Raw genomic sequence first — 12614 nt, 5'->3', positions numbered from 1 at the left:
ATGAAAAAAATACTAAGAAAAAGCTTCATTTTTTTAATGCAGAATATTATTTCATTACTTTTGATTTTGGAGTGAAATATGTCCCAGACACTTGATGCTTTATGATTCACCCAACTGTTCACGTGTCTATACACTAAAAAGTGGCCTTCATTTAAGATTTGTCTTTAATATGTAAAACAAACATATTATGTAAAACAAATACGTAGGTATTTAATAATATAGTAAAATATACTGCACTGAGAAAATTCATTATTAAGATCTCAATTATTAACAAACAAAGTATAAAATGACTTATAAGACTAAGACAGAATAAAGGTCCTTGCACACAGAGTCCGAAATTCTCATTTTAAATTTTCGCTCTTTAAAAAATAAATACGACCTCACGTTTACACACTACCTCTGAAACTTTCGTCCGTCATAAAAATTTTTTTCGTTTTTTGCATCCATAGCAAGCATTTTGATGTGTTTTGACAATTCAAAGCCACCGTGACAAATACAAAAAAACGCATACAAAAAATTCGGACTCAGTGTGCAAGGAGGAACGGATTAATTTATTTCTTGCAAATACTGAGTGTTTAGATAAATTCCAAGCTAACAAACACTTTTGTAGAAGAACAAAAAGCAAAGCTTGCTTACTCACCCGGTCTAGCCTCTTCGCTTCTATGTGTCTAAGCAGCTGCTGTCTCCAATCTACTGGCATTTTGGAGTTCGGGTCCTCTTGTTTTTGAGGGACAGATCTCAGCTTCATGTCACCCTCAGGGCTCTTCTCAGTGCATGTACTAAGATTGTAATCTGAAGGCATTTTCTCTAGCAGTGCAGCCATGGTGGGTCGGGCAGACACTGGCCTTGCCTGAGATGCCCCGTATGTCTCTGTGCTGTAGCTCCGTGCAGACAGGGGGCGACGTTGTGTCAGACTCTTAGTGGGGTAACCCATAATCGGCTTTTTGGGTTCTTGATAAGACGAGTAATCTTCATCATACCTACCATTCCTCTTGTGGAACTGGGTGTCAGAGATGGTAGACAAGCTGTTCTGTTGTTCCAGCATGCTCTTTATCTGCTGAGGCCTGTTGTAGTGCTCTGCCAGCTGCAGCTCATGGTTCTCAGCTACTCTGCGGAATAGCGCCATCTCTGTCGAACTTACCAGAGAGTCAGCTCGCCTCAGGAAGCCCGGCCTGGAGCGCTGGGGCTGGACAGAGAGCTGTGGATTGATGGCATCGTCGGTGACCGCAGTCTGAGCAAATGAAAACATCTGTTCCATCGGTGGATAGCCTCGGTAGCCTCTCGGGCTCACAAGTTCCTTTGGTAACGTCTTCCCAGGTTGGTTTATGTATTCAGGGGTGTTGGGGAATGGTGGAGGAACTCTCCTGTCCGCTTTCACAAGATCCATGGCTCTTTGCGGGTTGAAGCTTTGGTCAAAATGGTAAACTTTCTTTGGGATGGCTGGCTTCTGCTGCTGAGAGCTTTTATTTAAACCGTAGCCATCCATATCATCGTCCAGCATTGGAGCTGATTGGCTCCTGGACATGCTCTGTTCTAGTGGTACAGGGAGGTCTCTATCAACACTTCCCTGATTTTCTATGCTAGAACTGTAGTGGTCCAAGGGGATGCTGTAAACCTTGTACGACCCAGTATCCATTTCATCTATGCTCTGAGATTTCTTAAATTTCGCTTTTACCTCCTTCATCATTGGCGAAAGTCTCTCAGAACTCTTGCTAACAACCATAGTGTTTCCTTTGTGTGGGTCTTTTCCACCCTGGACATGTGAATAAAGGTTGGGATGACCTCGTCCCGGCCCTGAGTCCGTAGAGTCCAGAAACCCCCAGGCTCTAGTTGAGGGAAAAGTGCTGGGTAGTTCTCCCATCTCCTGTTCAAAGTCCTTACGGTCAGGATTGGGGCTGTTGGCTGGAGTAATTTCCAACTTGGAAGGGAAAGCTGTCCTGTCCTCGAAGGGACTGGGAGTCCTCGTCCAGTTCTGCCAGGGGTTAGAGGAAGGAGGCACTTCAGTTTCAGGGTTGGTGCGGACCGTGTGGAAAGTGTGTTGCGTCTGATCGAGCTCTAAGGGAACTCCCACAATGCGCTCTTGTCTCATGAGAGGCCGTCGCCCATGTGCCATCGAGGCGCTCCGGGGCTTTGAGCCTAGCATGGGGTTTCCAGCACTGCTGCTTGGAGTGTCAAGAGGTGTCTCTTCTGAGACAAAACCTGTGTTATCATAGTGGGGGGCATCGTTCCAGCTGTCGAAGGTGTCGCTGAGTGGTCGCCTCTCACCTCGCTGCTGCAGGGTGCTGGAAGGAGGTGTTTCCCTCTGGCTCAGAAGGGGCTTGGTTTCAATGGGCTTTGGGAAAGACTGGGCCAGCCTGTTGACATATTCAGACAAATATATATTTGAGGTTTCATCAGTGCACTATACGGAAAAAATCTGTACACAAAAACATGGAGATAAACTGGATATGACAAGCATATTCAATATCATAAAATTCAAACTCAGTAATGTAATGTGGTGCATCTAGAACTATGCAGAAAAAACAACAGGAAACCCATGTAGACTCTCACGACTGTGTCGAGGTCAATAAGCCTATCAAGTATCAAGACATTTACCTTTTTGTGATAAGGCAAGGGTAATTCAGGTAGTAAAAATTATATTAATATTAGTTGTATTTATAATTATATATCCCTGAAAAAACTTAATTATATTCATGTATTAATACTTTATGATATTTGAATAATAATAATAAATGCAAAAATATATATATTTTTTTTTTGCACTCAAAGTGTAAGGAAAAACATATAAAAAACAACAAATATAAAGAGCACATTACTAAGAACTTTACATTTTTAAAAGGTTTTTACTTACTGAAGACATACTGTGGCATAATATCCCGTTAGCAAGTTCAGGTTAAGTACTTTGCTCAAGGGCACAATGGTCAAAACATAGGGTTGCAATCTTAGTTACTGTCTATTTCCTTGCTCATTCCTACTAAGGACTGAATCTGCAACATTTGTGTACAGCCCAAATTCCTTAGGCAACAAGCCACTACCCCTCATTGCTCTATGTGCTATGCTTTATTTTAGCTGATGCTCACACAATCTTTTAACTTGATGTCTTCATTCATGTAATGTTGGGGATGAAATATTGAAAATCAAATTGAACTGGGCCTTCAACTCTCTTAATATACCATATGTAGTGTTCAAATTGAAAACTGCTGGGAAATATCACTGTGGCTGACTGAACTGCCATCCTCATCAAATAGATTTTCAGTGTTTACAAAATTTTGCCCATGTAATACTTCTGTAAGGTTATCAAAACAGAAATCTCTCAAAGAGCTCTTCTGAAGAACAGGCAGTGAAAGGAGTGATGATTAGGTTTTTCAGCAGTACTAATATAATAAAACTTTTACTGTTAGCAACAGAGATGGATTTTCAGCTACACTTTATTGAAGATGACAGCAAGAGTCATACTGCTGTGTGTGACTTTGAGTGAGAGCGAAATTGTGATGTGAGCAATAGAGGCATTTAAAAGAAACAAATGCCTAGATAGAGTCCTCTTAGAATTGTCTTCAATTGTCTTGTTAATTAAAATGGAAGGAAAAAGGCAAATAACAACATCATCAGTGATGTACGGGACATCCCCACAAAGGCACAGATTTGCGATCTGAACAACATATGAAAGAGTAGTAAAAATATAAAATGCAGTTCTGTTTTTTATAAATATTGCCAGTTAGTAAAAACAATATGCACAACCCTCTACAATGCGACTAAATCACTCGCATATGCAAACAAATTTCCCACTAGGCGGCTAAAAATGTCTTTAATTAACTAATGGCTAGTAAATTGTACGATTTCAGTCGCCTGTGATTGAGTTAGAGGCAAAAAATAATAATATATTTTAATTGCCTGCTGAGCTTTACGCACCGAGAGCGCCCTCTGTCGCTTTCTCTCACTCACGCACACTCAACAAAGAGAGAGGCGTACACATGAACAACTGATGCAGAATTGACGCGCTAGATCTAAATGCAGAGCTCGACAATAAGGACTGCCGATGGCCAAGAGTTGACATAACTGTCACGGTCCTTACATTTTATTCAATTTCTGTACCTAATCTGTATCTTACTACTGTTAAATAAACCTGAAAAACCTGAAATATACTGTTTATTTCATTTGTATCTTTGTTCTATTGTGTTTATTTGTGCTATTATTTGGTCTTATTTTATTACCGACTGTTCACTTGCCTTTAATAGTGTTTGAAATGTATATTTTTATGTTTTTTTTTGTTTTGTTTTTTGCATTGTTCTTGCATTCCATGTAAAAAAGTCTGGTGAGTAAAATAAAAAAAATTACTAGCCAATGGTGATTCGAGCTTCAGTGTGTCCATAGAGGGTTGATGCAATTGATTGGATATAATTGGTTCAAATAATTTTGGTTTATTGGCGGAGATGTTTATTACAACGACACAACGTCAGTTTTGGGCCACCCAAAAGTCAGTGAGCTGGATATCTAAACTGTTTGATCAACTGTCATGTCATATGAAAGCACAGATGGTCAATTTGTTCATATAAATGAATAGTGGCAGTGATTCAATTCTTGCCAACCTGTTGGTCCAGTGAGTCTGTGGTGGCCCCTCTTTCCCAGATGTTTGCAGATTACTGACATTTCCAGGAGGGTTGGAGGAGCCAGATGATCCCTGGGAGGGCGAGTAGTCTGAATAAGTGGCAGATGATCCGCTGTTGTTCAAACAATGCATTTTGTCTGGCTCAGAATCATCGGTGGACTCTTAAAAAAAGATAAAATAAAGCATAAAGGTATACAAGGTAAAATAGTTTAATAAATGCATCAACAACAACTATTTTTGTCTAGAATAAACCCCAATTATTGTGTTTCTGACAACAACTATTATTCCACAGTGTTCCCCAGTGCAATTACACAATGCATCGTTATAACAGAACATCATTCTCAGAAGGATTCTAGCTTTATTAATAAACATCAAAAGAGAATGAGGGGATTTCTTGAAAAATGGAACCAACATAAGATAAGCTCAAATTATGATATTTTGGTCCACAATAAGATCAATAACATGCATTTGGAAAATAGATAGGGTGAATTTTCATTTCATGCCAACTTTTTCGTCTCACTAACCTTTTTTTTCCTTGCCCAGTAACACAACCTTTGGTTTGTACATAGGTGGCTCTACCAAAGTTGGCCTCATGTCAGAAATTCGGATATCATTGGGGGAACCTCCCATTGAGTCCTGGAAACACAGGTGTCAAATTCACAGTGAATCAAACACTAGACAAAAGGAATACAAAACAGGCACTAGGGGAGTGGGGAGGTTTTCCTGCAATCAAATTACAATCTATCATTTAAATACCAAAATCAAGCAACACAAATTGTTTATACTGTAGGCCCACTAAAACATACTAGGTGATAATTGTAATCCAATTTTAGATCACAAAGTCGATATAAATCAAAATAAATTAAATTTTCAAATGCCAACATATCCAATTATATTGAAACGGTTGGTATATTAACTGCAAACATTTTGGCTGTATAAAAATCTGTTTGCCTAATTGCATAGTACATAACACTCTATTAGGCAGGACCTGCTTTTAGAAAAACTAAGCCGTTAAAACACACAAGACAGCATTACGTTAAGAGATTCCAGTTTAAAAACGTTACAAAAGGATCAGAAAGCTATAACGTGAAATACAACTTTCAAGTTTCTCTAAAACTTTTACAGTATATTGAAATGAGTCATTCATTAGAACATGCTTAAACAATTCCCTTATTATATTACAGTGACAGTTTCCTGATTATAAAACACAAACAGTGTCCCCAAATGACCTCGAAGTTAAACAAAACTGAAGCTGAGAACTATATCACAGAAGTAACAGAGTGTGATCTCACACCTCAACATCAAGTTGAGATTCATCATTAGTAGACTAATATGTAGACTGTTAGGATTCACAGGCCTTGTCCTGGCTTGTCTGGTCAAATCCCCCAGGAGCAAATCAGATGCTTCCAGGTCTCTCACAGCTGTCTCACACTCACACCTCTCAGACCTGACTGTACATCAGCAGGCTGGCTCACACAACCGGCAGCAGAGCAAGAGAGAAGTCACATATCAGAACATTCTCTCAGAACAACGTCTCTGTGTTATTTCTTTTACTCCGTTATAGCCACCTTTCCCCTTACCTGCCATCATCTTTTCTATTTTGTCTTTTTAGTTCTTCATTGCTCTGGCACAACGGGTCAAAAGAAATGTGACTGTGTAAATTGATGCGGCAGACCAATGCTTTCATATTTATATTAAATGACCTGGGAACCAAATTCAGCATGTGGGCAATTTGATTCGAATTATACCAAAGATTCCAGGGAGGCCCAATATTTGGAATAAAAGAGCTCTTATACACTACCATTCAAAAGTTTGTGTTCAGTAAGTAATATAAGTAATACATTTATACTGTTATTTAGCAAGGATACATTAAATTGGTCAAAACTGACAGTAAAAGACATTTATAATAATACAAAATATTTCTATTTCAAATAAATGCTGTTGTTTTGAACTTTATATTCATCAAATAATCTTGAAAAAAAGGTATCACAGTGTCCACTAAAATATTAAGCGGCATCACTGTTTTCAGCATTGTTAATAAGAAGAAATTAAGCAGCAAATCAGCATATTAGAATGATTTCTGAAGGATCATGTGACACTGAATACTGGAGTAATGATGCTGAAAATTCAGCTTTGCCATCACTGGAATAAATTACATTTTAAAATAAATTATAATAATATTTCACAATATATATAAAAAAAATTCAAACTTTTGACAGGTACTGTATATGTATTACTTAATAGTAATAATAGCTCTTTTTATTATTTTTTAATTATTATTTTATTTTAAAAGATTTTGGAATTGGCAAAAAGAAATTGGCCAATCTCCCCTTTAGCCTCCCTACAATTCGAACACTGACATTGTGCTGGAAACTGATGACCTGGGAGTGTTTTTTCCTTCATTATAGAAAACAAACCCATGCATTTCACTTTCACCCACAATGGGGGTGTCTGAGAAAACGAATTGAATTTGCTTTGAAGGCAGTTGAAATGAGCCACCCCATATGCTTAGCTGATTTTCTGCTGTCTGGTCTCTCAGCCACTTACTATGAGGCAGAAACAGGAAGAGGAAGTAACGGCCAGGCTCGTATTCTCTGGCTGTGGCGGCTTGGGGACGACGCGATGTAAAGAAATCTAAGCAAAACAAACATACATACATATATACAAACACACAAACAAACAAAAATGGATTCTCATGGTCTAGAAAGAAACATGAGGTTTATGGCACTGGTACTCCCAAGGTCCCGATAACCCTGATAATACTAATAATAATGTTTATAGCTCCACAGTTTGGCCGGAGGGGTCTCTGAGACCCTGGGGGAAAGCAGTGTGAGGCCAAGCTGCGATGGACACAATACACCATGCACTTGTATGCTATTCTAAACAAAGAGCTACTGCAAGCATAGAGAAGCCTGGCATCAATGAATGGATTATGAATGTAGCTGTGTTTGCATAATTCCTTGATTTATTCTGGTCTACTCAAATCATCTTACCATTCCTGAATTCAATTAATATTTTCGTATAGGGACCTTTAATGGGTCCTCTGAGTGTTCTTGACATTTCACTCTGACCTTTATTTCTGTTTACTGAAAGATTTTCAGCTGTACAACTGAGCAGTGCTACGGGAAATAAACCTGAAGACTGAGCGAGGGTAAAAACACTGTAGGTCTAGATTTCTAGTAAATAATTGTAGGATATACTAAAGGTGAGTTACCAAAAAAATGAAGCATCCTACAAGGTGATTGTGACATTCATTACTAATTGCACCAGCTTTGCTCTAATATTCATATAGGCAAAGTTAATGACTTCTTTGTTATCCTGTGTCCTAAACAACACTGCAGCTCTGGCGGTTGGGGAGGGGGGTTGCTGGCTGTGAGAGATGAAACGTTTGCTCTGATCTTTGTGTATTTTATCTCCGCAGGTTCAGCTAACCTTTAACAAACACTCTCAGTACTACACGACACTCTCTATACATACAACCAAACTGACTCAGACACCGAGGATGCAAATACTAGGCCTTCAAAAACAAAGAAACTACAGCCTAAATTTCATTACACACTCTCATCCTTCTCTTTTAAAGTTATTGACTTCATAAATCCCTTATGTGTTTTGTAGTTACAATAATGAACCATTATAAAGGTTAAAGAGAGTGTAAAATAAGCTGCTACCCCGAGATATTACTGTGTGTGAATGCTTTAAGAGGATAAAGCTAAGGCATTCAGCATTTAAAAGAGACAAAATTAAAAGAGAAAACTTGTCATACTTCCGAGCTCTCAGTCAGATCCTCTTTGCGTTTTGGGATGTCAATGGCTGAGTTGAGGAGGACACCTTGATCAGACATTGGTGGTTTAGAATAGTCTTTGACCTCTCGCTCCATCACCTGCAAAGAACATACGCTAATCTCATTGAATGGTGTCTTATGATTCAAGGACAAAATGAACTGTGACTCCCAAGTGATGGATATTCAAGCAATGTGTCACATTTTTCATTTTACCATGGGTTATATATTACCTCTGATTGTTTAAAACTGCAGTAACATTATTATACAATCTTAAGGAATCTTAAAGGAAGTCTGGCATCCCTAAAAAAACATGAATTTATTTATTTATTGCAGCTGTCAACTGTCAAATTATACTTTTTTTGTCCCTAAGGGGGTCCCTAGAGCCTATTTTGAAATCTTTTGGTTTACCTGTAACTTGGATCATTAATATAGTAGTAACAGTTATTTGTTTATCAGCATTCCAATCGAAATTCAGAGTCTGATCTATTCTTTTTATAAAACAAAAAAAGCACTTTGTTTGCCAAATTGCAGAGACACTGATGTATGAACCCAGGTAGGCACTGTGGTAAAATAAGATAAAGAAGCATTACCTCCTTAGGAGCAATGGGCCACTTGGGCTCATACTTGTCTTGGCTGTGGAGCTCCATATTGGTCCCAGAAGAGCATTTTTCAGTGTTGAGGGGGTGAGTGGTCTTACCCACCAGGTTCTGCACTGACTTCACCATGTTCTTTAGGTCTTCTGGGTAAGGGGTGGGATAGCGCTTCAGATTAATCTCAACCTGCAGATAGAGGGAAGAGGATTTAGCCCATATGGCAGCGCTATGACCTTTTCTGATGCTTAAAGGTGGTTTTTAATTAATCACAGCTAACCAGATACAGCAATCGTCCTGGTTACATCTGATATTAACATCTGTGATCAGATCAGAGCATGTTAGATGGATGTTAATGCCAGGTGTAAACGGGGCCAAAGAAGCTGACTATTTCACATTTTAAATTCCTAAGGGGACCTTCACTTTTCCTGAGTTGTCCTCTTCTTCCTTCTTGTCCTCAAACTCAAATGCCACCGTCATCCTCTGTTGTCTCTGCTCCTCCCAGAGAGTGGGATTAAAGCTGTCACTGTCAGACTGGTAATCTGCAGCATGGAAAACACACATCCATCCAAAAAATGTAATCCGGTAAAATGAAAAGAAAAGAGAAACGGCTGATTTACTGTATTCTCACCCTCATCATGCCGGGGCTGCTGAGGAAACATGTAGTTGGTAAGGACTCTCTGTTTGGTCTCAGGGTGAGCCTCTGTTTGAAGGGGGATAAGGGCCTTGGACTGAATAACAAAAAGAACTGTTGTAAACAAATACAACTGTCAAATCAAATTTATTAATAGCAGTATGTATTATGACTACTTTTTAATGGGGATGCACGATATATCGGCCACCATATCAGTATCGGACGATATATGTTCATTTTTAATGTTATCTTTATCGTCCCAATAAGAAAATTTGGCTGATAAAGCCAATAAATAATGGATCATTTCCTTTAGCTGAGACACTTCAGATGGGAACTGTTTGCCATTATGGTTTTGAATTTCTTGAAATTTGATTGGAATCACTTCAAAAAAGGAAAATGCAGTCAAGTGCAACATGTGCTGTTATATAGTCTACATAAAATTATAATGAGAACATTATAATTGTGTGCTTGGGACATGGCTTTTAATGGTTATATTTTTATTCTTGTAATCAGGCTCTCACAAATTTGGATTTAGATTTATTGGCCAATATATCGGTTATCGGCTTTCAATTAAATAAAGAATCGGTGCATCCCTACTTTTTAACCACATTTAACAAACAATTAAGTCGATACATCGATGTATGAATATCACTGAATTGCTTTATAAAAAATAAAACAAAGTGGCATTTGGTAAAATGTGGTTAAAAGTGGTCCAAATACTGTATAGACAAGACTTTGTACACAATTTAAAAAAGGAGGTCCAGATAACAACCTGATTGTCAGATAACCAGAGTGCAGCAAGATCTTTCAATTTAGTGAACGTGAAGGGAAGATTCTTTAACCTAAAACAGAACATAAAGAATTAGTTCATGAGAATTCAAAAAGTTAAAACATGGATGTCAAAAGCCAAATGAGACTGTTGGGGTGAGTTATTTGGTGTAGTTAAAATGTTATGAAGACCCGTGGTAATGCTCTCCATTTAAGGGGCCCATTAACCCAGGTACTCTAATGTCTATGTCGCATTTAGTCTTGGTGAAGTTTAATTACTCGGTTTCCAGGTAATCGCAGTCAGAGCATCTAAACTGTCCACATAGCTCATAAAGAGCTTTTTTAATTGGCCTATGGGCAGGCCAGGCACTTTTATGATGTCATGCCCCATTACTGTGCCATTATGGAAAATAATAACCATCCTCACTGCTTTACATAAACCGATCAAGATTGTTCAAAAAAACCTAAAAGAGGTTTGAAGTACTTTCTATGCTTTGAACAGATTTTCATGTGTCTCATCTTTTATTTAGCAAACAATGTTGAAGATCATGTGTTGGTGTGATAAATGTGTGCACAGGGTGTAAAATGAGAACAAAAAAATAACGACAGGAACATCAGGTGTTACCTATTGTCACTTAGATTGAGAACACGTAGCTTTGTCATCTGTCCAATTTCATCAGGCAGAAACTCCAGTTTATTGGAGCGCAAGGACATGACCGTGACATTCTTGCAGTTTCCAATCTGCAGCACAGGACAGGATATGATAGCTCTGGTAAGGTGCAATTTTGTCAGCTTTTTTTGTTAGATATCAGCATTCTCTCTTTCTCTCAGGTAAAATGACTCTTGTAAACTGTCAATACAGTGTGTGATGTAAGTGAAGGTCAGCAGGGCATTACCAAGCATTTGGTTTTACAGATTTTAGCTGTGCTGTATTAAGCCACTATAGTGGCTCTCAAAATGTATGTGAACCACCAGGTGTACACTGAACGCTAAAAATGTATATCATATTTGAATATTGTATCATTTTTAAATGTGTTATATTTCATTTGATTTGTCTACACAGCCTTAATATTGCCTTGTGTGTTGTGTCTACACAGGTTACAAAGGTTTGGGGTCAGTAAGATTTGTTTAAAAGAAAGTAATACTTTTATTCAGCAAGGACACATTATGAAATAAATGCTTTTCTTCAATCAAAGAATCTTAAAAAAAGAAGAAAATATATCACGATTTCACAAAAATTACAAATATATCACAAAAATTATTTTCAACACTGATAATAATATAACATGTTTCTTAAGCACCAAATCAGCATTAGAATGATTTCTGAAGGATCATGTGACACTGAAGACTGGAGTAATGATGCATGCTGAAAGTTCAGCTTTGACATCACAGGAATAAAATACATTTTAAATATTATTTAAATAACAAGAGTTATTTTAATAAATAATAAATAAATGCAGCCGTGATGAGCATAAGAGACTTGTTTCAAAAACATTAAAAAACCCTACCAACCACAAACTTCTGAATGGTAGTGTAGGTGTTTAACAATTTTAAAGCTGTGGCCATGTTGAACAGTCTGCACACCATGATTTTAGACTGTGCAAAATAAAACTGAGACGACCTTTATAAAAGGTATTTAAGATATCATGCAGGTATTCATATCAAATCTGTATGACCCCAAAGTTCTAAAGGTGAGTTTAAAAAGTTTCAGGACCCTGTTGAATAAAAATTCCAAAATGGTCAGGGTTTAACTGGTTTTAGTTGAGCTCATTACTGTTGTAGACAGACTTGAACACATTGTTTTATGTTGTTTAACCTTTGATAGTTTTAATGGTTTTGAACAGGTTATTTAAACTGGTAACCATCTAAACAAACTTAGCTAGTCTACAGTAGGATGCATTTCCAGCACAAAGAAAGGTAAGATATATAGAGAATGTATCTTTGATTTCCGTTATTAATTCTGTAGAAAGAGCAGGCCACTGATACTCACTTCCCTGGGCAGCTCAGCCAAGAAGTTCTCATCGGCCGCAAATGTCCGAAGATTGTGCAGGTAGCCAATGGTGGGAGGCAGGGATTCCAGTTCATTACAGCTACAGTCAAACTCCTCTAAAAGTGATAAACTGGCAGATGTAAGAGAAAGCAGGTGAGGAGTGTATAGTTATGCAAGGTCGATTAATCCCTATTGAAAGCTTATTGAAAACACTTCATGAGATGATAAGATAAATGTATGCATCA

General features: G+C 37.9%; 1 protein-coding gene across 10 annotated transcripts in view; it reads right to left on the bottom strand.

The window, feature by feature from the left end:
- The window catches only part of lrrc7 (leucine rich repeat containing 7), a 112985-nt gene that overhangs the window by 12735 nt on the left and 87636 nt on the right, over window positions 1–12614 (bottom strand). For 8 of the 10 annotated variants that reach the window (XM_084129680.1, XM_084129681.1, XM_084129676.1 and 5 more), the window contains 11 exons: window positions 12370–12499; window positions 11005–11120; window positions 10384–10453; window positions 9609–9708; window positions 9395–9519; window positions 8978–9166; window positions 8370–8486; window positions 7154–7240; window positions 5131–5242; window positions 4587–4767; window positions 641–2354 (listed from right to left, as the gene is read on the bottom strand). In XM_084129680.1, coding sequence (XP_083985806.1) covers window positions 641–2354; window positions 4587–4767; window positions 5131–5242; window positions 7154–7240; window positions 8370–8486; window positions 8978–9166; window positions 9395–9519; window positions 9609–9708; window positions 10384–10453; window positions 11005–11120; window positions 12370–12499 — 2941 coding nt within the window. The remainder of the gene's footprint in view (window positions 1–640; window positions 2355–4586; window positions 4768–5130; window positions 5243–7153; window positions 7241–8369; window positions 8487–8977; window positions 9167–9394; window positions 9520–9608; window positions 9709–10383; window positions 10454–11004; window positions 11121–12369; window positions 12500–12614) is intronic. The other 2 variants (XM_084129678.1, XM_084129683.1) reach the window with 2 other exon arrangements.

This window comes from Abramis brama (assembly GCF_963993115.1).
Source record: "Abramis brama genome assembly, chromosome: 11".
Classification (NCBI taxonomy): Eukaryota; Metazoa; Chordata; class Actinopteri; order Cypriniformes; family Leuciscidae; genus Abramis; species Abramis brama.
The sequence above is the reverse complement of the archived record's forward strand: the minus strand, read 5'-3'. Positions and strand labels throughout refer to the sequence as shown.